Source organism: Trichomycterus rosablanca, chromosome 1, assembly GCF_030014385.1.
Source record: "Trichomycterus rosablanca isolate fTriRos1 chromosome 1, fTriRos1.hap1, whole genome shotgun sequence".
Lineage (NCBI taxonomy): Eukaryota > Metazoa > Chordata > Actinopteri > Siluriformes > Trichomycteridae > Trichomycterus > Trichomycterus rosablanca.
Genome location: NC_085988.1, coordinates 82,226,298 through 82,254,127, shown reverse-complemented (window position 1 = coordinate 82,254,127; position 27,830 = coordinate 82,226,298). Strand labels below are relative to the sequence as shown.

Sequence of the window (27,830 nt, the reverse complement as noted above, 5' to 3'; positions counted from 1 at the left end):
AGAGTAGTGCATACTTCCTCCAATCTAGTGCATACTCTGTAAGTATGCGATTTCTGACGCAGCTCGTGACTTAATTGTCGCATAGGCCAGACGTCACTCCCCGAGTTGCAAAAATAGTAACGCACAGTAACTTGGATAAGTAACTTTAATCTGATTACTGGATTGGAAATAGTAACTCGTTAGATTACTTGTTACTGAAAAATTTGGTCAGATCCTCACATAAACAAATTTGGCTGGAAAATTCCGAACCTGGCAACCCTGTAGTGACGTCAACCAGGCGAGGTGAATAGCATCAATAGCGTGTGAATCGATTTTTAACTGTCTTGTGGTGCATCATTACATCCCTACTGGAAATACTCCGGACAGGGCACACAGAGCACACACACACACACTCACACACACACACACCCTTGGGTCCTCCTTCTAATTATTGAATTCATGTTTCAGCCACAACAATTGCTAACAGATGTAATAAATCAATTATATAAGATATATAAATCACATGCTACCAACTTGCAGAAACAGTTTAGGGAAGGCCCTTTCCTATTCCAGCATGACTGTCCCCCTGTGCACAAACTGGAGGTTTATAAAAAAGAGAAACTCCAGTGTCCTGCAGAGAGCCCTGACCTCAGCCACACTCAACAGCTCTGGAATGAACTGGAACATCAACTGAGGCTACAAATGTTCTTTTGACTGAATTGGCACAAATTCCCACAGACATAATTGTTGTAGCTAAAAAGATGACATAGAGGTCACTGTATTTTAATAAAATTTGTTTTTAAAATAGGATGTAAAACGACTCATGGTCAGGTGTCCAAATACTTTTGCTATATAGTGTTTCCTCGTGGTTCATCAGTCAGAAGACCTGGTTTGATTAAAATGGTTTTCTGTTGAAGCTTTCTGACAGAGACTCATTCAGCTGAAGTAAACGCTCAGTGTGTAAAACTTCATGTAGATTCTGATTCTGTACCTCGAGTTCATTTTGTGGACTCAGAATCACGTTTATGAAGCCTTTAAGACCAGAAGAAGTTTTCAAATTACAAACTAGGCAAAGCTAAAAATGCGAAGTCACAACACATTTGCCAACTGGGCCACATGACTAATAATATCAGGCTAAAATCAGCCTGGCCACGCCCACTTCACAAACAATGCACATGGCATGTTTCTGGTGTGGCCCTGTTTTAAAGCCGGCTTAAGAGATAACTGTGACCACCCTCCACAGTCACTTACTTTACCTCTGTACACTGAACACACACACACACACCCCACACACACTCACACTTACATTATAGAGAGACACACTTACCCCTTCCTTTTAATTTTACACTTAAACACCTGTTTCCTGTTTCACTTTGAACTTTATTTGCTCAACTTGTGGACAGTAAAGCTGCATTATTATTATTTTTATTATTATTATTATTATTAATACTGTCACAATTCTTATTTTTATTACTATTATTAATATTATTATTACTGTCACTGTTATATTATTATTATTGTCACTATTATTAATTTTACTACTGTCACAATTAAGTCCTTTTGTTATTATTATTATTATTATTTTTGTTATTATTATTATTATTGTCACTATTATTATTATTGTTATTACTGTCACTATTATTAGTAATATTATTATTGTCACTTATGTTACTATTATTCTGAGAATGATTGGATGTTTGATCACAATTATTTCTCATAACTAGTATTTTTTTTTTAAGAAAACAGCTTTTCTTTCTGATTTCACATCATTAGCATGAATTCCATCAAATGTAGACGTTCACATTGCTGGTGTGTCTGTGGGTAGAGTTCATTTATCACACAACACTGGCAAATTCACATCTCTAACCACAGACTAAATACCTAAAACGTATTAAAAATAGTAAGGACATTAATGGTTGTGTACTTATTTAGGGGTTTAGCTCAGTGGTAGAATGTTTGACTTCAAATCAAAAGGTCCTAAGTCCACATCTGGGTGCACCCTTTAAACAAAAGGCAGTGCAATTTTTGGGACTGTGGTAGCTTAGTGGGTAGAGCTGTGGGTTACCAACTGGAAGGTTCAGGGTTTGAGGCCAAAAATAAATAAATAAATAATAATAATAATAATAATAACACTACTACTACTAATAATAATTATAGTAATAATAATAATAATAATTATTATTATTATTATTATAATGATAATGATAATGATAATAAACAGGATTACTGATGTCACAGTTTCAGTATCAATTACTGTTTAATTCTGCATTTCCTATTATCTTCCTATTTTTTTGACTGGTTGACAAAAAAAATTAATTAGCTAAAGTAATACATTTATAATACATTTTTTTATGATTATATGATTTGTTATTTATAATAATAATAATAATAATAATAATAAATTTAAACACTTACTTAATCATTTATTTATTATTTTATTTTGCAAAAAGACGTTTTTTAGTCAGCTAGTTACAGAAGAAAGCCTTTCTTTCAAGTGTTTCTACTTTTGACTTTAGAAGCAACATAAATATACTGTATATAACAATAGTAATATATTTCACTATTTATAAATTTTATTTCAGCATTTACGTTTTGGCTCTGTACTGTTTTTTCTGGAGGTTCAGAAAACTTCAGATATACTAGAGACACCTAAAACAAACACACTCATGCAAATGGACACTGTGAATCATGTGAAGTTTGCATGGAAGGTTCAGGGTTTGAATTCTGCCTCTGCCATGCAGCCACTGTTGGGCCCTTGAAAAAGATCTTAACCCTCTCAGGTCCAGAGTCGCTGTACAGTAGCTGACCCTAAGCTCTGACCCCAGCTTTCAAATAAGCTCTTATATGCAAAAAAAACCCAAAACTAATTTCATTGTACTGTACACATGTACATGTATATAAGATGTTCCATGCTGTTCCAAAGCTGTTTCAAAGTGGAGAAAATATAAAAAATGAAAGTTTCTGGGCAAGTTAACACAAATCCAAGGTTGTGAGAATCATTTACCTGGAAGTGGAGCGCTGTATGCAAATGAACATCAGTGTTTTTGGGCCAAAGTCAGAAGTTTTGTACACTTGTTATGGATGTGTATGTCAGGCCAGTCTTGAGGTTTCACTAATGTCTATGATGGGATCTACTTGGTCAGGGATACACACAGCCACCAATAGTGATTATTTAGTGTAAAATGGATGAAAAAGGTCATTCATTTTTACAGCTCAGAATTATTTTGATTATTTTGAGCCGTCTATAAGAAACATCTGGTTGCAAAAACAATGATACGTATGACATACTGTACAGTTTACTGCATGTTGAAGCATTTTAGCTACTTTACATTGCAGGAAAGGTTTTACTTTAATGGTGTTTAGAACTAATGGAGCTGTAGTAATCAAGCCTGGCTGCATTTATTGTAATTATATATATATTTATATGTATCGCAGACTAACCAAACTTTAATAATAATTAAGTTTAATTATATATATATATAGGAACAGCATAAAAGGGGGCTAACAAAGCATGTAGAGAAACAGATGGACTACAGTCAGTAATGGCAGAAGTACAAAGTGCTTCTATATGGTAAGTGGAGCTGATAAAATGAACAGTGAGTGTAGAAACAAGGAGGTGGTTTGTATATATATATATATATATATCCTGTGGGCAGCATCCTGTGACCACTGATGTAGGTCTAGAAGATGACCAACTCAAACAGCAGCAATAGATGGTCATTTAAAATTTGTATTTTATAACAGCGCCTTGCTATTTATTCAGCAGATGAGACGTTACAATTTTGTGGTTTTTTATGTTGCCTTTTGAATTATAATAAATTTATTTTAAAGATCTGAAGTTTGACATACAAAAATCTGAAAGTGAAAAATGTTGTGATAAAAAAATACAAAAAACCCCAAGAACTAGTTAGCTAATTAATTAATAAACTAAATCTCTTTATTTTAGTTATTAAAGAAGTTGACTGAAAAACTTTTTTTGTAAAATAAAATAATAAATAGATTAATTAATTATCTAAAATAATACATTCATAATAAATTATTTATAATTATACAATTATTTGTTATTTAGTATAATAATAAATCAAACACACTTAATTATTTATTTATTATTTTGCAGAAATAATAAGGTAAAATAATTTAGAATAATTTTGTTTATGTTTTTAAAATTATTTATTTTTAGTATAATAATAAATTAAACACACTTAATAATTTATTTATTATTTTGTTTTACATAAATAGTTAATTAGCTCTAATAAGTTATAATAAATACTTTATAATTTTAAAATGATTTGTTATTAGTATAATAATAAATTAAGCACACTTAATTAATTATGTATTATGTTATTTTGGCGAAATAATTAATTAGCTCAATTAATTTATAATACATTCTTTATAATTTTTAAATTATTTGTTATTTGTATAATAAAAAGTTACACACTTAATTATTTATTTATTATTTTATTTTGTATAAATAATCAATTAGCTTAATTAATTTAGAATAAATTCTTTCTAATTATATATTATTTTTATTTAGTAAAATTAAAATTAAACACACTTAATTATTCATTAATTTTTTGCAGAAATAATTAAATTAGCTAAAATAATTTATAATAAATTCTTTATAATTATAAAATTATTTGTTATTTAGTATAACAAAAAATTAAACACCCTTAATTATTTATTTATTATTTTATTTTGCAGAAAGTGTATCTACTTTTGACTTCAGAAGCAACATAAATAAAAAATATTAAAATATTTTAATATCTATACATTTCCCTTCAGCTCTAACACTTTGGTACTGTGTTTTCTAGAGGTTCAGAAAATTCTAGATATACCAGAGACACCTAAAACAAACACACTCATGGAAACGTACACTGTGAATGATGTGAAGTTCTCATTGATCAATACACGACCCACATTGTGCAAGTGTAATCAGTTCTGCTGTTCAATACACCACGCAGGAACTGTCTGTACTTCCACACCCCCCGCATTACAAAATCCTGCATCACCACAGCACTGCGCCCTAAAATACCCAACACGACAGAACTACAGCTGTGATAACATCAGCTTTATTTCCTGTTCGGCGAGTGACGTCACACACAGATCTGGCATCAGCAGCTCTGCATTCCACACACGAATACAAAGTTCAGCTCAGTCAGCGCTGTAATTAAAGAACATAATTAATTACTGTATGACTGGAAACACAAGTTACTCTACTAATCCAAGTGTAACTCTTTAATGAATATCAGATTAACCACACAGACAAACACACTTACTGCATACATCCATCTGCTAGCAGAGCTAACTAATAGAGTACGAGCCATGTTACAGCTCTGGAACATTGCTTATCTGGGATTAGATCCGATTCACAGTAATCTCCCTGCAATCTGGGATCTGCAGACTGAATCTGCAGAGCTGTACAACGTTACAGGGTTCATCTGTTCAGCATTTCACGGCCTGGTCTCTGTGAACTCGATTTATTCATGCATTATAATGTTTTGATGGTACAGTAACAACATCCTGTTACTGGGCTTCGAAAATTATGTATAACTCTGAAGGGGTGTCGATCACTGGATCTCTGGAGTATTACTGGTTTATAAAAATGATTACTAGCTCTCTGGTGTATTACTAGGTTATGAAAATGTATCACTGGCTCCCTGATGTATTACTGCTTTATGGAAATTGATAACTGGCTCTCTGGTGTTTTACTGGTCTATGTAAATTGATAACTGGCTCTATGGTGTACTACTGGAGTATGGAAATTGATCACTGGATCTCTGGTGTATTACTGGAGTATGAAAATTTATCACTGCTTTTCTTGTGTATTAGTAAACTGGTCACTGGCCCATTGGTGTATTACTGGTTAATAGAAATAGATCACTGGCTCTCTGATGTATTACTGGGTTATGAAAATTGATCTCTGGTGTATTACTGGTTTATGATGATTGATCACTGGATCTCTGGTGTATAACTGGGTTATGAAGAATGCTCACTGGCTCTCTGGTGTATTTTCTGGAGTATAAAATGGATCACTGGTTTTCTGGTGTCTTACTGGTTTAAAAATATTACTTGCTCTCTGATGTTTTACTGGTTTATGAAGATTGATCACTGGATCTCTGGTGTATAACTGGTTTATGAAGATTGATCACTGGCTCTCTGGTGTATAACTGGTTTATGAAGATTGATCACTGGATCTCTGGTGTATAACTGGGTTATGAAGATTGATCACTGGATCTCTGGTGTATAACTGGGTTATGAAGATTGATCACTGGATCTCTGGTATATTACTGGGTTATGAAGATTGATCACTGGATCTCTGGTGTATAACTGGGTTATGAAGATTGATCACTGAATCTCTGGTGTATTACTGGTTTATTAAGATTGATCACTGAATCTCTGGTGTATTACTGGTTTATTAAGATTGATCACTGGTTCTCTGGTGTATTACTGGTTTATTAAGATTGATCACTGGTTCTCTGGTGTATTACTGGTTTATTAAGATTGATCACTGGTTCTCTGGTGTATTACTGGTTTATTAAGATTGCTCACTGGTTCTCTGGTGTATTACTGGTTTATTAAGATTGCTCACTGGTTCTCTGGTGTATTACTGGTTTATTAAGATTGCTCACTGGATCTCTGGTATAATCTATTGGATTATGAAAATGGATCATTGGCTCTCTTGTGCATCACTGGTTTATGAAAATTGATCACAATGCTGGTTTATTACTGGTGTATGAAAACTGATCCCTGACTCTCTTGCATTACTGGTTTATTAAAATGTATTTATGTTTATTATTTTAATGGATCATTAAGACGTTGATTACTGGCTTTCTGGTGTTTTACTGTGTTGAGGTATTTCAACACTGGTTCTGTAACTCACACACTGTTTAAATTACTCATTGGCACATACTGGGTTATTACTGGGTTAAGGTCCTTGATCATTGATCATTGATTCTCAGACATATTACTGGGTCAATGACCTTGATCAATGGCTCTCATTTAATACTTTGTTAAGTGCGTTGATCATTGGCTTGCTTGTATATTGCTGGGTTAAGACCTTGAAATTACATGAGCTCTCTGTCATAGTACTGGGTTTGGAACCTTGGTCACTAGCTCCAAAACTAGAATTTGAATAGAACCTGAAAATGTGGATCGTCACACCCTTATTGTTAAATGTAACTGACTGTATTGGCTTTTTCTTCTGTTATAAAACCTTCAGTGTGGGTTTGAAAAATCCTCAGGCTGTTTTTGATAAACTCAGGGAAGTGGGAAGTGCTTTTTCTGTGGACTCGTCTGTCAGCATTACAAAACCTATTTACATAATAATGTAAATCTGTTTGACCTTTGTAGAATTTGCGCAGTGGAAGAAAAGAAAATATGTTGCTCATAACTCTCTTATTATTAAGATCAAATATTATTACTTAGATAGAGCTGACAGAAAAGTACTTAATATCCATTAGAATAGATTTAGATTAGAATACAGTAATAAGTATTTGAAATGTAGAATTTAAAAGCTTTTTTTAGGTTTGCATATGGTGCTGTATGAAATAGCTCCACATTATTAAAACTTATTGTATTATTTAGCCAAGGGTGGCACAGTGGCTCGGTGGGTAGCACTGTCACCTTATAGAAAGAAGGTCCTGAGATAGATAGATAGATAGATAGATAGATAGATAGATAGATAGATAGATAGATAGATAGATAGATAGATAGATAGATAGATAGATAGATAGATAGACAGACAGACAGACAGACATCTATGTTGCAATGTTGACATCTATCTATCTATCTATCTATCTATCTATCTATCTATCTATCTATCTATCTATCTATCTATCTATCTATCTATCTATCTATCTATCTATCTGTTTGTTTGTCTGTCTGTCTCTTATTTATCTATCTGGCTGTCTATCTGTCTGTCTATCTGTCTTATGTATTTATCTATATATGTCTGTCTGTCTCTGTTTGGCTGCCTGTCTCTCTTTCTTTCTGTCTGTCTATCCATCTATCTAACTTTTTTATTTATTTATCTATCTACTTTTTTGTCTGTCTGTCTGTCTCTTATCTATCTATCTATCTATCTATCTATCTATCTATCTATCTATCTATCTATCTATCTATCTATCTATCTATCTATCTTATTTAGATAAGATATCTTATCCATTCATGTGTCTAAAACTTTTGCATATAGCATTATTATTATTATATTTATTATTACTGTTTTTGTTATTGATGGGGCGCACTGGTGGTACAGTCGTCAATTATGATGCTGGTTTAAATCCCCAGTGGTGCCATCAGCCAGTGTATTATGTCTAGGGTGAAATGGCTGAGGCCCCGCAATAGGATTGGCTACCTGTCTGGGGTGTGTTACTGCCCATCGTGACCTTGACCAGAATAAAGCAGTAGTGAAGCATGGCAATGGATTGAAATGATTATGATTAATACATTCTGTTTACATTTATATAACTGTGGAGTTAATGATGTGTCGTGCTCATGCAGTGACTGTCTATCCACTATTTTTTCCCACATGACTCCATACTTTGTCCAAAAGTATTTGGACATTTTTGAGCCCCAGTTGATTCATGTATTGATGTTTCCCAGTGTAAGCTGACCGAGAGGGAGACGGTCATCAGGACTTCAGGTCTCCAGGGCAACAGCCTCACGAGATGACATCAACAGGGGGGTGGAGCCACAGCCCATCCAATGGGAGAGAAAAACTTGATCACTCAGGTGAGGCTTATTCACCTGCACACACCAGCAGACACCAACACACACCTGACCTTCTCACTTTCACAATACACGAATGACGTTAGGTCATGTGGTATCCTGACAAGAACCGCTGTTTTATTTACGCACTGGTGCTTATATCACATATACAGTAAACTGGAAAAGCACCAGACCCCCACAACACCCCCCACTTTTTTATTTGATATATTTCCATGTTCACGTCAGATGTGCACATATTTGTCTGTCTGAAAACCTAGTGAGCTGCCTCGCTGCCTACTACCTACCTGATCAGCTGCCTCAGTATAGATGATTCTAATGCGACATCGAACTCATGCCCACCCTTCATGCCATGCTGTAATGCTGTTTAGCAGGGATTAGTCAGTGTGCTTAAGTGCAGGTTTGTGTAAAGGCTTGAGTCATAAATGTGTGCTCGGTTCGAGCTGAGTCAGTTCATGATGTCATGTCCAGTATAATGATATAATGAGATTACCACTGAAGGATGAATTAGGACTGAAACGAAGAGCCGCAGTTTGGTTTGTTTGTTTGTTTATTAGGATTTTAACGTCATGGTTTACACTTTGGTTACATTCATGACAGGAACGGTAGTTACTCATCACACAAGATTCATCAGTTCACAAGTTTAATATCAAACACAGTCATGGACAATTTTGTATCTCCAATTCACCTCGCTTGTACGTCTTTGGACTATGGAAGGAAACCGGAGCTCCCGGAGGAAACCCACACAGACATGGGGAGAACATGCAAACTCCACACAGAAAGGACCCGGACCTTCCTGCTGTGGGGCGACAGTGCTACCCACTTAGCCACCGTGCCGCCTGCGCAGTTTGGCCTGTCACTTGAAAAGTATGTGGACAGCACTGCTAATTATTAGATTTTGTTTTGTTGTAAAATGTAAAAATTGCTTTCAACTTTGTGGTAACAGTTTAGGAAAGGTCTTTTCCTGTTCCAGCATGCATAAAGCAAAATCTGTAAAGACTCATTTGAAAAATTTGGTGTGTGTCTACATACAGACTTGGTTGAGTATGTTTGGGGGAAGGTGGCTCTAGTCCTGCAATGGATTGGTGTCTTGTCCTAAAAAGTTTCATGTTCTCCCCATGTTTGTGTGGAATTCTATGCGTACTTTGGTTGAATTACATGGATCGGCCCCAAACTGGCTCAAAAGTACAAATAAGGACAACATCGACAGTAATACTACATATTATACCCCGTATCAGAAAAAAAGTTGGGACAGTATGGAAGATGCCCAAGATGTCTTTATATTATCTGTATACAGCGATCAGGCACAACATTATGATCACCTCCTTGTTTCTACACTCACTGTCCATTTTATCAGCTCCACTTACCGTATAGAAGCACTTTGTAGTTCTACAATTACTGACTGTAGTCCATCTGTTTCTCTACATACTTTTTTTAACCTGCTTTCACCCTGTTCTGCAATGGTCAGGACCCCCACAGGACCACCACAGAGCAGGTATTATTTAGGTGGTGGATCATTCTCAGCACTGCTGTGACACTAACATGGTGGTGGTGTGTTAGTGTGTGTTTTACTGGTATGAGTGGATCACACACAGCAGCGCTGATGGAGTTTTTAAACACCTCACTGTCACTGCTGGACTGAGAATCATCCACCAACCTAAATTATATCCAGCCAGCAGCGCCCCGTGGGCAGCGTCCTGTGACCACTGATGAAGGTCTAAAAGATGACCGACTCAAACAGCAGCAATAGATGAGCGATCGTCTCTGACTTTACATCTACAAGGTGGACCAACTAGGTAGGAGTGTCTAATAGAGTGGACAGTGAGTGGACACGATATTTAAAAACTCCCGCAGAGCTGCTGTGTCTGATCCAGTCATACCAGCACAACACACACTAACACACCACCACCATGTCAGTGTCACTGCAGTGCTGAGAATGATCCACCACCCAAATAATAACTGCTCTGTGGTGGTCCTGTGGGGGTCCTGATCATTGAAGAACAGGGTGAAAGCAGGCTAAAAAGGTTTGTAGAGAAACAGATGGACTACAGTCAGTAATTGTAGAACTACAAAGTGCTTCTATATGGTAAGTGGAGCTGATAAAATGGACAGTGAGTGTAAAAACAAGGAGGTGATCATAATGTTATGGCTAATTGGTGTATATCATCGTATTATCTGGTCAACTTCATTTCATTTATTAATAAACATCCATTTCTGTATTTCAGGCCGGCAACACATTCCAAAAGTTGGGACGGTAAAGCATTTACCACTTTGTAATGTTGTCGTTCCTTCTCACAACACTTAAAAGACGTTTATGCCAAGCGATAAAGTATTTCAGTTATTTCGTCTCGTTCTTCCTGCAAACACGTCTCAAGGTGCAACAGTACGGGTTACAAAATTCTCCACACGTTGTCTATTAGGGACAGGTCAGGACTGCAGGCAGGCCAGTCCAGTACCCGTACCCTCTTCTTCCGCAGCCATGCGTGTGCAGCATGTGGTTTTGCATTGTCTTGTTGAAAAATGCTGGACGTCCCTGGATGTTGTCTAGAAAGCAGCACGTGCTGCTCTAAAGTTTTAGTGTACTTTTCTGCATTAATGCTGCATTAATGCTGAGAAGTGTAAATTACTTTTACCCAGGGCACTGACACACCCCCATACCATGACAGACCCCGGCACTGATACACCCCATACCGTATCAGACTGGTTTTTGGACTTGTTGCTGATACCAGTTTGGATCTGGTCATTTTTGTTTTTGATTTGGAGCACACAGCGCCCACTTCTTACGAAAAAAGATCTGAAATACTGATTCGTCTGACCACTATACACGTTTCCACATTTTCGACTTTAATTTGGAATGCGTTGCAGGCCTGAAATGTAGGAATGGATTTTTTTTTCTTTTTTCTCCCTTTTTAGCACGTCCAATTGCCCGACTGCATCATGCTTTCTCTTCACCAATGCCGATCTCAGCTCTGATTGAGGTGAACGAAGCTAACCCCACGCCTCCTCCGACCTGTGGTCAGCATGCCGTACGCATCTTATTACCTACACTTTGACGAGTGCAGTGCAGCTCAGCGTTGTGTACGGAGAGACACACCCTGAGAGCACTCTTTTCTCATCTCTGTGCAGGTGCCACCAATCAGCCAGCAGAGGACATAATTGCACCAGTCTTGAGAGAGAGACCTCCATCCGGCCTAGTCCCGCCCATATCTGAACAACAGGCCAATCGTTGTACATGTGGCCGCTCAGCCTCACCCGGCAAGTCAGCGCTGAGATTCGATACGATGTATTCGAGAGCCCAGCTCTGGTTCCAGCGTGTGTTTTTACCGCTGCGCCACCTGAGCGGCCAGGAATTGATTATTTTAACAAGTTAAATAAAGTTGAGCAGACAAAACATGAAATCTTTTGGGTTCAGAATGTCTGCAATGTAATAAAAGTCTGAATTAAATGTAAGAAACTGTGTATTTTTATTTTTTTATTTTGTTTGTTTGTTTTCCATATTGTCCCAACTTATTTAGATTTGGAGTTATTGAAGAGGAACATCAGGTTCTAATGCAGTGATACATAAATAACCCTGTTATTTTTGATACACTTTGCACCATGAATAGAAACTGTAGGGAAATTTGGCACTGGTTTATTGAGGTTCGGGGGAATCACCATCGCCTCTCACTGACGTTCCCTTTCTGAGTTCCTCATGTCTTGTATCGGGTTGCACACTTGCAAACCATGACTAATGCTTAGAACTTGAGTAAGAAGATCAGTGGTTTGCTGATGTTTTGGTTTTGGTTTTCCATAGGGCTGTCGAAGTTAACGCGATAATAACGCATTAACGCGATCTCGGTTTAACGCGATTTAAAAAAATAGTGCCGTTAACGCAAATTCTATTTGGCTCTGCGAGTCATCCCTAGTTCATGTTGAGACTTGACCGTGCACGGCATCTCTCATTAAGACAGCGTTTCTCAAAGTGTGGGGCGGACTTGCAACCGTTTGTTTCATTTGCGGTTTGTTTTCATAATGTAACCGAGCGTCGTAGTGATGCACTCGCTTAATAAAGAAATAAATACACGCTATATTCACAAGTTGTCAGAAGCAGAACAGTTTTATTAACTTCTTCTGTTACGGTACCGAGAGTCATCGCGTTAGCCAAGCATGCTATTACACGAACTATGGAAGCCCCAAAGGGTCAAAACTCACTCACTTTGTGTAGAAACGTCCATCAAACCCTTGTCACAATACAACCACAGAAAAGTCTGTTACAATAACTACGCCTTATCCCACCTAAAGCACCGCTGGTCTACAATGTTTGCTGATGGTGAAATTTTAACCTACAATCTGACATATATACGAAGTCAAGGGTCACTGCTGGATAGTATTACTGCCTAGTATGTGAGTGAATAAAACTTCCTTACAGTTTTCTCTTGTCCCAGCAGTTTTTAACATAAGTACATTTAGCATAAAATGTGTTCACCATTTTAATGGTAACATTTCACTTAAAAATCCTTGTTTTCTATAACATTTACACAGATTTTTTTTTTTATGCGATTAATCGCGATTAACTATATGAAATTCTGAGATTAATCACGATTAAAAATTTTAATCGTTTGACAGCCCTAGTTTTCCACTAAACAGTAAAAGGGAGGTAAAAGAACCAGGAAGTGGAACTGGCTTTAAACTGGTTATGAAGCCCCTGAAGGGACCTTTTAAAACCACATATTTTGAATAAACATTGTGCGCTTGTGGAAATTGGCGTGTTTGCATTGTAATAGGTAGTTTTTGCAACCGGTCTATAAATGTGCCAAAACACACAGTGTTCAAGAACTCTGGTATCTATAAGCTTCAGTTTAAACCCTGTGGCTAAAAACTTGTCAAGGTTTATTTTATTTATAGTTGATTTGGTTTGTTTATCTGCTTTTTTTCTGCTTGATACTTCTTCTTTTTTCACACAGTCTGAGTTAATGTAATGATAAGCTTGTTTTGGTGGTGCTCAGATTGTGTGTTCTTTTTTTAATGTTAGAAACAAGACCACTGTTTAACATAGCTGGAACTGACTGAAAATAAATATAGTGTAAAAACTGTGCCGCTGTCTACTGGAATAGAATCTCAGCTCTGTTGATCTTGCTTGAGAACCTATCCCAAAAGTCTGAGCAGAAGGGCTGTTAATACACCGATCAGCCATAACATTAAAACCACCTCATTGTTTCTACACTCACTGTCCATTTTATCAGCTCCACTTACCATATAGAAGTTTTTAAACACATCACTGTCACTGCTGGACTGAGAATAGTCCACCAACCTAAAATATATCCAGCCAACAGTGCCTCATGGGCAGCGTCCTGTGACCACTGATGATGGTCTAGAAGATGACCAACTCAAACAGCAGCAATAGATGAGCGATCGTCTCTGACTTTACATCTACAAGGTGAACCAACTAGGTAAGAGTGTCTAATAGAGTGGACAGTGAGTGGACACGGTATTTTAAAACTCCAGCAGCGCTGCTGTGTCTGATACACTCATACCAGCACAACACACACTAACACACCACCACCATGTCAGTGTCACTGCAGTGCTGAGAATGATCCACCACCTAAATAATACCTGCTCTGTGGTGGTCCTGTGGGGGTCCTGACCATTGAAGAACAGGGTGAAAGCAAGCTAAAACAAGTATGTAGAGAAACAGATGGACTACAGTCAGTAATTGTAGAACTACAAAGTGCTTCTATAAGGTAAGTGGAGCTGATAAAATGGACAGTGAGTGTAGAAACAAGGAGGTGGTTTTAATGTTATGGCTGATCGGTGTAATAGGATGAACAAACAAAATCATTTTCAGGTGTCCACATACTTCTGGTCATAAAGTGTTCATGTTGCTTGAAATGTAAACTTTTGACTACAATGTTTTCTCTCAGATATGGAGTGTGAGGACGAGGAACTGGAGTTTAACTGGGAGGAATATCTGGAGGAAACTGGAGCCACAGGAGCATCACACACCTCATTCAGACATGTAAGTTCTGCCCTGATAAATAAAGGAAGCTTTTTTCTTTAGTTTTGATGGTTCTTGGTTGGATGGAGGGCAGGATGGACCTCTCATGTTGTCTTGTGTGTGGTGCTTCCAGGTGGAGCTGAGTCTGCAGAGCAGTTTCCAGGCCGGGATGAAGCTGGAGGTGGCCGACAGAAGTCGTCCCGGTTCATACTGGGTGGCCACGGTCATCACGACCTGCGGCCAGCTGCTGCTGCTACGATACTGCGGTTACGGCGACGACCGGAGTGCCGACTTCTGGTGCGATGTCATGACGGCAGAGCTGCATCCCGTCGGATGGTGCACTCAGAACAACAAACTGCTGCAGCCGCCTGAAGGTAGCGCACACGTTCATAAGAACTTAAACACGTCCTGTAGGCGGGTGGTGCACATAGTGGAGTAATGTAGATGGTTTAGGACCACATTTGTACAGGTCATGGTCAGAAATAGGTTAAACGTTGGGCTGATGGTAGTTCCTCATAGTACATGTAATGAATGCAGCAGATGAAAAACCTGGCAGCCGTGGGCAGTACCCACCAATAGTCTAAGGCAGAGCTAAGATTTGTTGATGGCAAAGGACATGAAGGCTATGGCCCAGACCAAGAGAAGAGCTTATATGGCTAACTCCTAACTCCTTCCCAGCATTAAAAGCACCTGCAGTGGGTACACAGGCATCGGAGCTGGACGGTGAAGCAGTGGATTGGTTAATTGGCTCCACCAATTGTCTCCAAAATTTGTGGACGGCTAGGCACATGCACATCGTTCACTAATGTAGGAGATGGCACCTGGTTGGACTGTAGGACGATTCAACTGGAAACATACAGAAACTGAAGGACCTGCTGGTAATGTCCAGATACTGGATCCCACAGCACTCCTTCAGATGTCTTGTGGAGTCCATATCTCAATGAGCCAGAGCTTTGCCATAGCATGTCCACACTATGTGGACAAAAGTATATGGCCACCTGACTGGGCACTTGTTGAACACTCTTTTCCAAAACCATGGGCATTACTATGGAGTCTCTCCAACCTCTATTTGTAGCAATAACAGTCTCCTCTGGTCTGGAAGAAGTGATCTGCTTGATTTTTCTATTGTATTGATGCATTTTCTCCCATTTTCTCCCAATTTAGTGTAGTCAGTCTGTCTTCTGCTGCTTAGGGATCCCTGATTGCAGTCGAGGTGGGTATATTGCTGCTCATGCCTCCTCCGACCCACATGCAGCCCTTAGCGGAACCCTTTTTCACCCATCTGCTTATCTGCTTATCAGGGTCCTTACACAGCATTTGAAGACCCCACCCACAAAGTCCGGTTATCCCGCCCTAGCAGAAACGCCTAGTTTCGAACAGAGGAGTTCAGAATCTCGGAATTGTTGAGCCAGCGGAATATCGCCACCTGGGCGTTATTATACAGTTATCGTGTCTTGTGTTGCTGGTAGCAGACTAGCCCCTTATAATGTGATCCACGTCTTGATGTTGTCAGTTCATCTTCAGAGTCTTTTCACAAGTCCTGTTATTTCACCACCTTTAATGTTCTGGCCTATTTTCTGTTCTGGCCATCTCGTAAACCTGCTCAGTGGTGATCATCTTCGTTTTCTGATACACTTGTTTTTAAAAGCCTGAATGCATCTTTCTTTCTTCCTCCTTCTTCAATGTTCAGGCTTTGAAGTATCATTAATATCTACGTTTAGTAATTTTACTGTAGTGACCTTAAGAAATGAATAGTGCATACAGTTCTTATTAAATCTGAGCTTAGCATCACACACGCCTTGTTATGTTAAGGTGGACTGTGTAGATGAAAAATTATGGAGTGTTTTTTTAGAGCTCTGACCTTCATTAATGATTCTTCTCTTACAGTTTTTTTTTTTTCATAAAACCTATTATAAGCTCATCTTGGCTTGGTTATTATCACTCCACACTTCCACTGCCAAGAAATAATTGACTCTCTCTGATTGTCTTTGTTTTTTGCATATTTGTCACGTCATTAAACAAAACATTACACAGCCAAGATTTTTTCCCTATATCTCTCATTATAGTCATTTCCAATTGTGAATTCGCTGCTGCTTTTACAACAAGGGTTAGCGGTAGGTAGGTAGGTATTGGACTAGTAATCGAATGGTTGCGAATCAAATGGTTCAAACTCAGTGTGGACGCCCTGTTACACCCTGTTAAACAAATCATTTTAAAAATTAATATCAATTTAAATCATTTAATCATTCATTAAGTACGTTAAATGTCACTATTCCGCTAGCACACCAGCGCAGAGATTCTGAACATCTCGTTTCGAATCTCGGCTCTGCCACCGGTCGGCTGGGCACCATCTAGCGGTGCCTGCACCAGACAATAATTGGCCACCGTGTCTGCTGGGTGGGGTGACCGGACTAAAGTGGGTGCGGTCTTCAAACACTGTGTAAGGACCCTGGTTAGCAGATAGAGACGCCTGTGCAGAATGGGCAAAAAGAAGGGGTCCGCTAGGACTGCGCCCACATCGGAGGGCACCTGAGCAGCAATATACCCTCTTCAAACGCAATCAGGGATCCCCAGCAGTGGAAGACAGATTGACTATGCTAAATCGGGAGAAAATGCATAAATAAATAGAAAAAAGTCACTAATAGAAGATTGATTGTTTCTTTACATGCTGAAATGGATCGTAATTTTCTTAGTGTTATAAAGGGATAACAGTTAACAGTGTGTGCTTGTGTTTTTCTGTGTGTGCGTGTGTGTGTGTGTGTTGACTTTAGCACTTTAAATAATAGCTGTGCTTGTCCCTCTAGAGACAACAAAAGCTTTAGAATCTCACTGGCAGAAATAGAGCAACTGAGCAACTGAGCAATAGAGTCTCGGCCCCAAATGGTACCGGGACGTGATCATAGAAACCGATGAGAACATTTCTGACTGAAGCTTTCAGATTTAGCTTTTTGCTAACACGTCACCACACGTCACGTTTTATCCTCCTGGCCACCCAAGAAGGATGGGCCCTGCTGAGTCTGGTTCCTCTCAAGGTTTCTTCCTGTAATTTTCAGGGAGTTTTTCCTTGCCACAGTCGCCCTCGGCTTGCTCAACAGGGGTTTTTTGTATCTGTTGGTCCTGGATTTTGTAAAGTTGCTTTGAGACAATGTCTATTGTAAAAAGCGCTATATAAATAAAGTTGACTTGACTTGACATACAACATGAATTGTCTGTGACTGGGTCAGAGACACTCTGATCACTCATACAAACTAGTGTACTTGTGTAGGATAAGTGTCTTCTGTACCTGTCAGTCTCTGTAAAAAAAGTGTGTCCTCTGTACCCGTCAGTCTGAGTAAAGGAGGTGTGTCCTCTGTACCCGTCAGTCTGAGTAAAGAAGGTGTGTCCTCTGTCAAGTCAAGTCAAGTCAACTTTATTTATATAGCGCTTTTTACAATAGACAAGGAGGTGTGGCCTTTGTACCATTCAGTGTTAGTAAAGAAGGCGTGGCCTCTGTACCGTTCAGTCCCAGTAAAGGAGGTGTGGCCTCTGTACCTGTCAGTCTCAGTAAAGGAGGTGTGGCCTCTGTACTGGTCAGTCTCCATAAAGAAAGTGTGGCCTCTGTACCGGTCAGTCTCAGTAAAGGAGGTGTGGCCTCTGTACCTGTCAGTATCAGTAAAGGAGGTGTGTCCTCTGTACCCGTCAGTCTGAGTAAAGAAGGTGTGTCCTCTGTCAAGTCAAGTCAAGTCAACTTTATTTATATAGCGCTTTTTACAATAGACAAGGAGGTGTGGCCTTTGTACCATTCAGTGTTAGTAAAGAAGGCATGGCCTCTGTACCGTTCAGTCCCAGTAAAGGAGGTGTGGCCTCTGTACCTGTCAGTCTCAGTAAAGGAGGTGTGGCCTCTGTACTGGTCAGTCTCCATAAAGAAAGTGTGGCCTCTGTACCGGTCAGTCTCAGTAATGGAGGTGTGGCCTCTGTACCTGCCATCTGTTTCTCTACATACTGTACCTTTTTAGCCTGCTTTCACCCTGTTCTTCAATGGTCAGGTATTATTTAGGTGGTGGATCATTCTCAGCACTGCAGTGACACTGACATGGTGGTGGTGTGTTAGTGTTTGTTGTGCTGGTATGAGTGGATCAGACACAGCAGCGCTGCTGGAGTTTTTAAATACCGTGTCCACTCACTGTCCCCTCTATTAGACACTCCTACCTAGTCGGTCCACCTTGTAGATGTAAAGTCAGAGACGATCGCTCATCTATTGCTGCTGTTTGAGTTGGTCATCTTGTAGACCTCCATCAGTGGTCACAGGACACTGCCCACTGGGCGCTGTAGGCTGGATGTTTTTGGTTGGTAGACTATTCTCAGTCCAGCAGTGACAGTGGGGTGTTTAAAAACTCCATCAGCGCTGCTGTGTCTTATCCACTCATACCAGCACAACACACACTAACACACCACCACCATGTCAGTGTCACTGCAGTGCTGAGAATCATCGACCAACTAAATAATACCTGCTCTGTAGTGGTCCTGGGAGAGTCCTGACCATTGACCACTAACAAAGCATGTAGAGAAACAGATGGACTACACTCTATATGGTAAGTGGAGCTGATAAAATGGACAGTGAGTGTAGAAACAAGGAGGTGGTTATAATGTTATGGCTGATCAGTGTAAAGTCGAAGCAATTAAGTGTGAAGGGCCTTGCTGAAGGGCCCAGCAGTTTGCAACCTGGCAGTGGTGGGGCTTGAATCAGCGACCATTTGATTACTAGTCCAGTACCTTAACCATTAGGCTACAACTGCCCTGTTGTGGGCAATTTTTTTTTGTTGTGTATTCATGCATGTTTGTGTAAGTTGTGCCTCTCTGTGTATCTGCTAGTCATCTGTGTTCCTGTCTGTTTGTTTCCCAGATAACGTTTACCTGAGATCAGGTAAGCTGCCCCCTCCACACACACCCCCTCTCACACCCCCTCCTCACTGCATGCATTTAATTTGTTTGGTGCTTTGTTCTGCCCCATCTATATTTTCATTTTGGATAAGGAGCTCCTCTTTCTCTGAACTTTTTCTTCACTTTTGTTACTGCATGTTTTTCCTCTGATTAATGTTATTATTTCATTTATTTATTTATTTTTTTTGTGCTGCTTTCTTGCTAGTGTGGGTGCAGTAAAAAAATGAATGAGAGATCACAGAGTAAAAGAGAAAGATACTGAGAGAGTTAAAGATTGAGAACGAGAGAGAGAGAGAGAGAGATTGTAGGAATGAGATATAAGGGGAAAGATTAAGAGAAAGATTGGGAAAGAAAGATTGAATCAGTGAGAGATTGGGAAACAGATTGAGATTGATAGAGAGAGAGAGAGATCGAGACCCTTTTGCACCTGGTTTATCAAGATTTTAGGTGCATTCCAATTCCAATCACCCCAGTAGTTCCCTGTGAGGAAATTTTAAGTGAGATTCCAAACCGTATGGAGTAAAGCGTTCAGTTTGAAGGGAACTTCAGGCTGCATAAGGAGTCTTGAGTAACGGTTTGGGGCGGCACGGTGGCTCGGTGGGTAGCTCCGGGAGCTCCGGTTTCCTCCCACAGTCCTAATACAGGTTAATTGGAGACACTGAATTGCCCTATAGGTGAATGGGTATGTGTGTGTGTGTGTGTGTGTCCGTCCTTGCGATGGACTGGCGCCCTGTCCAGGGTGTTACTGTGTGCCTTGTGCCCATGGAAAAGCTGGGATAGGCTCCAGCACGCCTCCGCGACCCTAATCTGACAGTTAAGACAGTGAGTGAGTGAGTGAGTAACGGTTTATTACTACACAGGAACTTAATAGTAAAAATGATTGCGTGTTTTGTGGATTAAGACAGCCGGCGTGTTATCTAAGAGTGGCAACAGTACGAGCGAGATTATATCAGACTAATGTTTCATTAATCTTTGCATAAAACTACCAACAATGTGAAAATAACCACTGAACATCCAAAAACTCTTCAAAATCTGATCTGCCAGAAAACAAAAATAGCTTGTTAACTTTTATTATTAATTTATTAGGATTTCAACGTCATGTTTTACACACTTTGGTTACATTCATGACAGGACAGGTAGCTGCTTTTTTAAATGCATTTTCTCCCTTTTTCCTCCCGATTTTTAGTGCATCCAATTTATACTCAATTGTCTTATGCTTCCTCTCTACTGGTGCTGATTCCCACCCCGATTGGGGAGAGACCGAACTGATACACGCCCCATCTGACCATATCTTTTCACCTGCATGCGGCAAGTTCCTATGCGATCAGCTTCGTGTACGGAGAGACGCACCCTGATCAGCATTTTTCCTCTACTCTGTGCAGACGCCATCAATCAGCCAGCAGAGGTCTTAATTGCATCAGTTATGAGGTCCCTTTCCGGCTCCCTCCCCTGGATTAACAACAGCTAAACTGTTAGGTTATGGTCATAACCCACCAAGGACTAGGGGGGAACCCAAAGGCGAGTGCACAAACAACCAAAAACCCAGAAGTAATAATACAATGTTTATTAAACAAATAATAAATAACAGACCAAAACAAACAACCAAAGGATAACAGAAAACGAGAGGGGAGCGGCAGGAGCGGTACTGGAAGCGCCGGGGAACTGCAGGGCGGACTGATGACCAGGAGTGATGAACCGGAATGCAGACCAGGAACGGCAGGAACGCAGGAGAACCAAGAACGGCAGGAATGCAGGATGACCAGGAACGGCAGGAACGCAGGAGAACCAAGAACGGCAGGAATGCAGGATGACCAGGAACGGCAGGAACACAGGAGAACCAGGAACGGCAGGAAAACCAGGAACGACAGGAGCACAGGAGAACCAGGAACGGCGGAACGGCAGGAAAACCAGGAACGGCAGGAACACAGGAGAACCAGGAACGGCAGGAACGCAGGGAAGGTCGTATGGCAAGCAGACAATCTGGCCACGAGTGAGAGAAAAGCCGGCGTTTAAATGCAGGAGTTGATGAGATGAGGAATGAGGCGCAGGTGTGTGTGGGGTCCGCCCTCCAGCGATCTATTGGCTGGAACCGCAGCAACCTCCGAAAACAGTACCGCTCCAGGCCGCTAGGGGGAGAAGGGAGCAAAACGGGAAAACAAACGCAAACCACCACCAAGAACAAAAGCGATCGGGGAAACTAAAGAAAACGGAGAAAAACAAAATACAAACCGGAATGAAAACAAAACGCTGGGAAACCCTGAAAATGAAAGGTAAGCGCTGGCGGATCCTAACAGTACCCCCCCCTCAACGGCCACCTCTAGGTGGCCTACCGGGTCTATCAGGATGTAGACGGTGGAACTCACGGACCAGGTTGGAGTCAAGGATGGCAACCCGGGGAACCCACGACCGCTCCTCAGGCCCATAACCCTCCCAATCTACCAGGTATTGGAGGCCCCGACCACGTCTACGGACATCCAGCAACCGGCGAACCGTGTATGCCGGATGCCCATCGATGAGCCGGGGGGGTGGTGGGGGTTCGGTCGGAGGGTTCAAGGGTGAGGAAACCACGGGCTTGAGCTGGGAGACGTGGAATGTGGGGTGGATCCGCATGTGGCGGGGGAGTTTCAGTCGTACCGACGTGGGGTTGATGACCTTCTCGACGGTGTAGGGGCCGATGAAGCGGGGGGAGAGTTTCCGAGACTCAACACGTAAGGGGATGTGAAGGGTGGACAACCAGACAGCTTGACCAGGAGCATAGGGGGGGGCCGGTCTTCGACGATGATCGGCCGACTGCCGGTTGGCGTCCCGAGTGCGCAGGAGGGTGGTCCTGGTGGAGCGCCAGAGTCTTCGGCACCTGCGAAGGTGGTGCCCAACAGAGGGGACTGCCACATCGGCTTCTTGTTCGGGGAACAGTGGTGGCTGGTAGCCTAAGGAGGCCTCGAAGGGGGACAAACCTGTGGCAGATGACACTAGAGAGTTGTGGGCATACTCGACCCAGGCCAGGTGGGAGCTCCAGGCCTTGGGGTTGCGAGCAGCCATGCACCGTAAGGCCGACTCCAGGCCCTGGTTGGTCCTCTCCGCCTGACCGTTGGACTGTGGGTGGAAGCCGGAGGAAAGGCTGACTGTGGCGCCCAGCGCCCCGCAGAAGGCCTTCCAAACCTGGGAGGTGAATTGGGGTCCTCGGTCTGACACAATGTCCAATGGTATTCCATGAACGCGAAAAACTAGATTAACTAAAAGTTCTGCTGTTTGGAAGGCTGTGGGGAGCTTCGGCAGAGCAGCAAAATGTACGGCCTTGGAAAACCGGTCAACGATGGTGAGGATGACTGTGTTCCCGTTGGAATCCGGAAGGCCCGTGACGAAGTCCAAGGCAATATGGGACCATGGGCGACTCGGGATAGGGAGAGGCTGAAGTAGCCCCGCAGGAGATTGATGGGATGCTTTGCTGCGTGCACAGGTGGTACAGGCCGCCACAAATTCCCCAACATCCTTCTCCAAGGTTGGCCACCAGAAATGCCTCTTTAGGAAGGATAAGGTACGACTAGTCCCGGGATGGCAGGCGACGCGGGACTCATGGGCCCATTGAAGGACCGGCGAGCGAGCTGTGGCCGGGACGAAGAGACGGGTTTGGGTTCCTGTCCTGGGGTCTGGTTCCTGGGCCTGGGCTTCGGTGACTAGACGACGAACGTCCCAAGTGAGGAGCCCAACAAGTCGACTCGGCGGGAGGATAGTCTCGGAAGAGGTGAGGGCTTCCTTCGGGGCAAACTGGCGAGAGAGGGCGTCCGGTTTGATGTTCCGGGATCCAGGCCGGTAGGTCAAAGTAAAATCAAAACGGGCGAAGAACAGTGCCCATCTGGCTTGCCTGGCGTTCAGCCTCTTTGCCGTCTGGACGTAAGACAAATTCTTGTGGTCCGTCCAGACGACAAAGGGCTGAGCGGCCCCCTCCAGCCAGTGCCTCCACTCCTCCAAGGCCAGTTTCACCGCCAGTAGCTCACGGTCCCCGACATCGTAATTGGCCTCAGCTGAAGAAAGGCGACGTGAAAAAAAAGCACAAGGGTGCAGAGGGTTCTCGGGACTCACCCGCTGGGAGAGCACAGCCCCTACCCCAGTATCGGATGCATCCACCTCCACCACGAACTGCTTGTCGGGGTCGGGCTGGATGAGGATGGGGGCGGAAGTGAACAAAGTCTTGAGCCGGAGGAAAGCTTCCTCTGCCTCCCGGGGCCAGGTGAAGGAAATCTTAGTCGAGGTGAGGCGAGTGAGGGGTGCTGCCACGTGGCTGTAGTTTCGGATGAATCGTCGGTAGAAGTTAGCGAAACCCAGGAAGCGTTGGAGCTCCTTCCGAGTGGTAGGGGTAGGCCACTCTGTGACCGCTCGGATCTTGTGGGGGTCGGCTCTAACCTGGCCGCTCTCCAGAACGACCCCGAGGAATTCCACAGAGTCGACGTTTGTTGGTGTCGGTGGTTTCCTGAGAGGATCAGGGACAAAGGCGCGGTACGGTGGGTCACCCGGGCAATGATCCGTCCATCCAGGGCTCGCGCAGTGATAGGAGGGTCCAGGGGCTCCAGGGTCCCCCCCAGCTGACTTGCCAGCCCTTCGTCTAACAGGTTGTCCTCCGCACCCGAGTCCACCAAGACCTGGAGAGGGACCGAGCAGCCATGGCAACAAAGGGTTGCCTGCATGCGGAGGTGGCGTTGCTGGGAGGATTGGGATAGTTGTGGGAGGGGGGATAGCTGAGAGTCGCCCGCCAGTACCCCCACGGCTACTGACGGGCGCCCTCTTTTGGCCGGACAGGGCATGCCCGGAGAATATGGCCTGCCTGACCACAATAAAGGCATTGCCCGGCCCTGAAGCGGTTAGCCCGCTCCTGGGGGGTTAACCGGGCACGCCCCAACTGCATGGGTTCAGGCATTGGTACTAAGGGTATAGGGGCAACACTGGAGGCACCTGAGGGCTCTGAGGGGCTCGAACAGGTCAAAGGGGAAGGTAGCCTGGAACCGGTTCTGGCCGCCCTTTCATGGCGGCGGCTGCGGAGGCGGTTATCCAAGCGGATGGCCAGAGCTACCAGGGAGTGGAGGTCGGGGCTCTCGTCCCTTGCCGCCAACTCATCCCTCAGGGAGTCGATGAGACCTTGCCGGAAAGCCTCCCGGAGGGCCTCGTCGTTCCACCCCGAGTCGGCGGCCAAGGTCCAGAACTCAATAGAATAATCAGCCACGGACCGGGAACCTTGGCGCAGGGAAAATAGTCGGGAAGAGGCACTCCCCGAATAATATATGTTCAATGTTCTTGAACATATATATGATATATATATAATATATGAATAAACAATGTTCATATAGCTGCCCAGGCCAGCCGGATGGCAGAGCTGAGATTCGATATGATGTTTTCGAAATCCCAGCTCTGGTGTGCTAGCGTATTTTACCACTGCGCCACCTGAGCGATCTCCACTGTTTTACTTAATTTATTAATTAAATTATTAAGACTTGTTGACTCAGACTGGCAACATTTGCATCCCTGGTACATACAAACTCAGACTGGGGTGACAGTTCCGCTTTTTAACAGCCAGAACAGTTCTGGAGTGACTTCAGATGAACTTTGAATGTCCTGAGTGACCCAGCCAAAGCCCAGACCCAGACCCAGATCTGAGGAGAGACACTTGTTACCAAATCTGACAAAGCTTTGTGATGAGGATCTGCCATGACAAAAGGGATAAACTGCTTAAATCCAGGTGTGCAAAGCTGGTACAGGTGTGTCCAAGAATACTTGCTGCTTTAATTGCTAGATGGGCTAAAAGCCAGATGGTATTGAGTATTGAGAAAAAGATTGTAGATTGTGTGTGTGTGTGTGTGTGTGTGTGTGATATTTTAAATTATTTTAAAGAAGTGATCATGTTCTACTCACACAGTCTGACCATAATGCTTAGCTGCTGTAAAGGATGGGGGGGTTTGTTGGCATGGCAACGACTACACACTCCTGTTGTTTTGCTACTTAAGTGATTAGCGCATATGCACAAACACACACACACACACACACACACACAAACACATTTTGCTATGGAGATTACACACTGTGCATTGCACTGTCATTCTGGGACAGGAAGTCTCTCACTCTCTCTGTCACACACACACACACACACACACACACACACACACGCACATACACACATACACACATACACATACAGAACCGTATGTGCAGACTTGTGCAGTTTTATTGTTTTGTAAAAACGATTCTGAGACACTGTTTATATAATTACGTTTAAATCATCAGTGTGTTCAGATCCGACACAGATCTTTATTATGTGGACACTGGTGTGTTTTTAAATTCCTCTCAGACCTTTTTGTTGTGGTCGTCCTCTGGCAATTTGTTCTACAAACAGACATTTATCACTTTGCAATTCAAATAGTCCGATTCATAAACAAAACTATCCAAATGAGGGAGTCATCACAGAAAAAAAAAATGAATGGAGTGGAACAGAAAATAGTACAACATGTTACAGTAACACCACAGAATAGAATAATAAAATATACTGCAACACTATATAATAATGTAACAAGATGTTGTACATGTGTAGAATAAAGTGTTGGGAAACAGAATTGAAAAATAGAATTTGTAAAATAGAATACAGACAATGACTTATTCAAATTTCATACAATAGAAACATATACCTATATAAAATATAATTTCATGGATTAAAAACAAATACCTGTCTAAAATAGAATTTTATAGAATAGAAATGTATATAGGTTCATAGAATAGAAATGTATACCTATATAAAATAGAATTAGAAACACATATCTATATAAAATAAAATTTCATAGATTAGAAATGTATACATATTTAAAACAGTTTCATAAAATAAAACATATACCTATATAAAACAGAATTTCATAGAATAGAAACATATACCTGTTTAAAATAGAATTTCATAGAATTATAAAGATATACATATTTAAAAAATAATTTTACAAATTAAACTTATACATATATAAATATAATTTCATAAATTATAAACATATACCTATATAAAATAGAATTTGTATAGACTAAAACATTTACCAATATAAAATAGAATTATTAATTAAAAACAAATACCTGTCTACAATAGAATTTTATATGATAGAAGCATATATAGGTCCATTGAATAGAAATGTATACCTATATTAAATAGAAATTGATAGAATAGAAACGTATACCTGTATAAAATAGAATTTCATATATTAGAAACATATACCTATATGAAATAGAATTTGATAGAATAGAAACATATACCTATATAAAATAGAATTTGATGGATTAGAAACCTATACCTACATAAAATAGTTTCATTGATTAGAAACATATTTATATAAAATAGATCATCATGAAATAGAAACATACCATATAAAATAGAATTTTATGGACTAGAAACATATACCTATATAAAATAGTTTCATATATTAGAAACATATACCTATATGAAATAGAATTTCATGTATTAGAAACATATACCTTTATAAAATAGTTTCATATATTAGAAACATATACCTATATAAAATAGAATTTCATAGATTAGAAACATATACCTACATAAAATAGTTTCATTGATTAGAAACATATATCTACATAAAATAGAATTTCATATATTAGAAACATATCTACAGTATATAAAATAGAATCTCATGCATTAGAAACATACCTATGTAAAATAAAATTTCATATATTAGAAAGAAACACATCTATATAAAATAGAATTTCATATATTAGAAACATATACCTACATAAAACAGAATCTCATAGAATAGAAACAAATACCTATATAAAATAGAATTTGATAGATTAGAAACATATACCTACATAAAATAGAGTTTCATTGATTAGAAACATATTTATATAAAATAGATCATCATGGAATAGAAACATACCATATAAAATAGAAATTCATGTATTAGAAACATATACCTTTCTAAAATAGAGTTTCATATATTAGAAACATATACCTATATAAAATAGAATTTTATGGACTAGAAACATATACCTATATAAAATAGTTTCATGTATTAGAAACATATACCTATATAAAATAGAATTTCATGGATTAGAAACATATACCTACATAAAATAGTTTCATTGATTAGAAACATATATCTACATAAAATAGAATTTCATATATTAGAAACAAATCTACAGTATATAAAATAGAATCTCATGCATTAGAAACATACCTATGTAAAATAAAATTTCATATATTAGA

At 40.8% G+C, this 27,830-nt stretch overlaps 1 protein-coding gene across 1 annotated transcript in view; it reads left to right on the top strand.

Annotated features, from left to right (window-relative positions):
* The window catches only part of sfmbt2 (Scm like with four mbt domains 2), a 61,415-nt gene that overhangs the window by 5,520 nt on the left and 28,065 nt on the right, over nucleotides 1-27,830 (top strand). Inside the window, exons 2-5 of the mRNA XM_062996720.1 lie at nucleotides 8,581-8,709; nucleotides 14,604-14,698; nucleotides 14,811-15,051; nucleotides 19,560-19,580. Coding sequence (XP_062852790.1) covers nucleotides 8,646-8,709; nucleotides 14,604-14,698; nucleotides 14,811-15,051; nucleotides 19,560-19,580 — 421 coding nt within the window. The 5' untranslated portion in view covers nucleotides 8,581-8,645. The remainder of the gene's footprint in view (nucleotides 1-8,580; nucleotides 8,710-14,603; nucleotides 14,699-14,810; nucleotides 15,052-19,559; nucleotides 19,581-27,830) is intronic.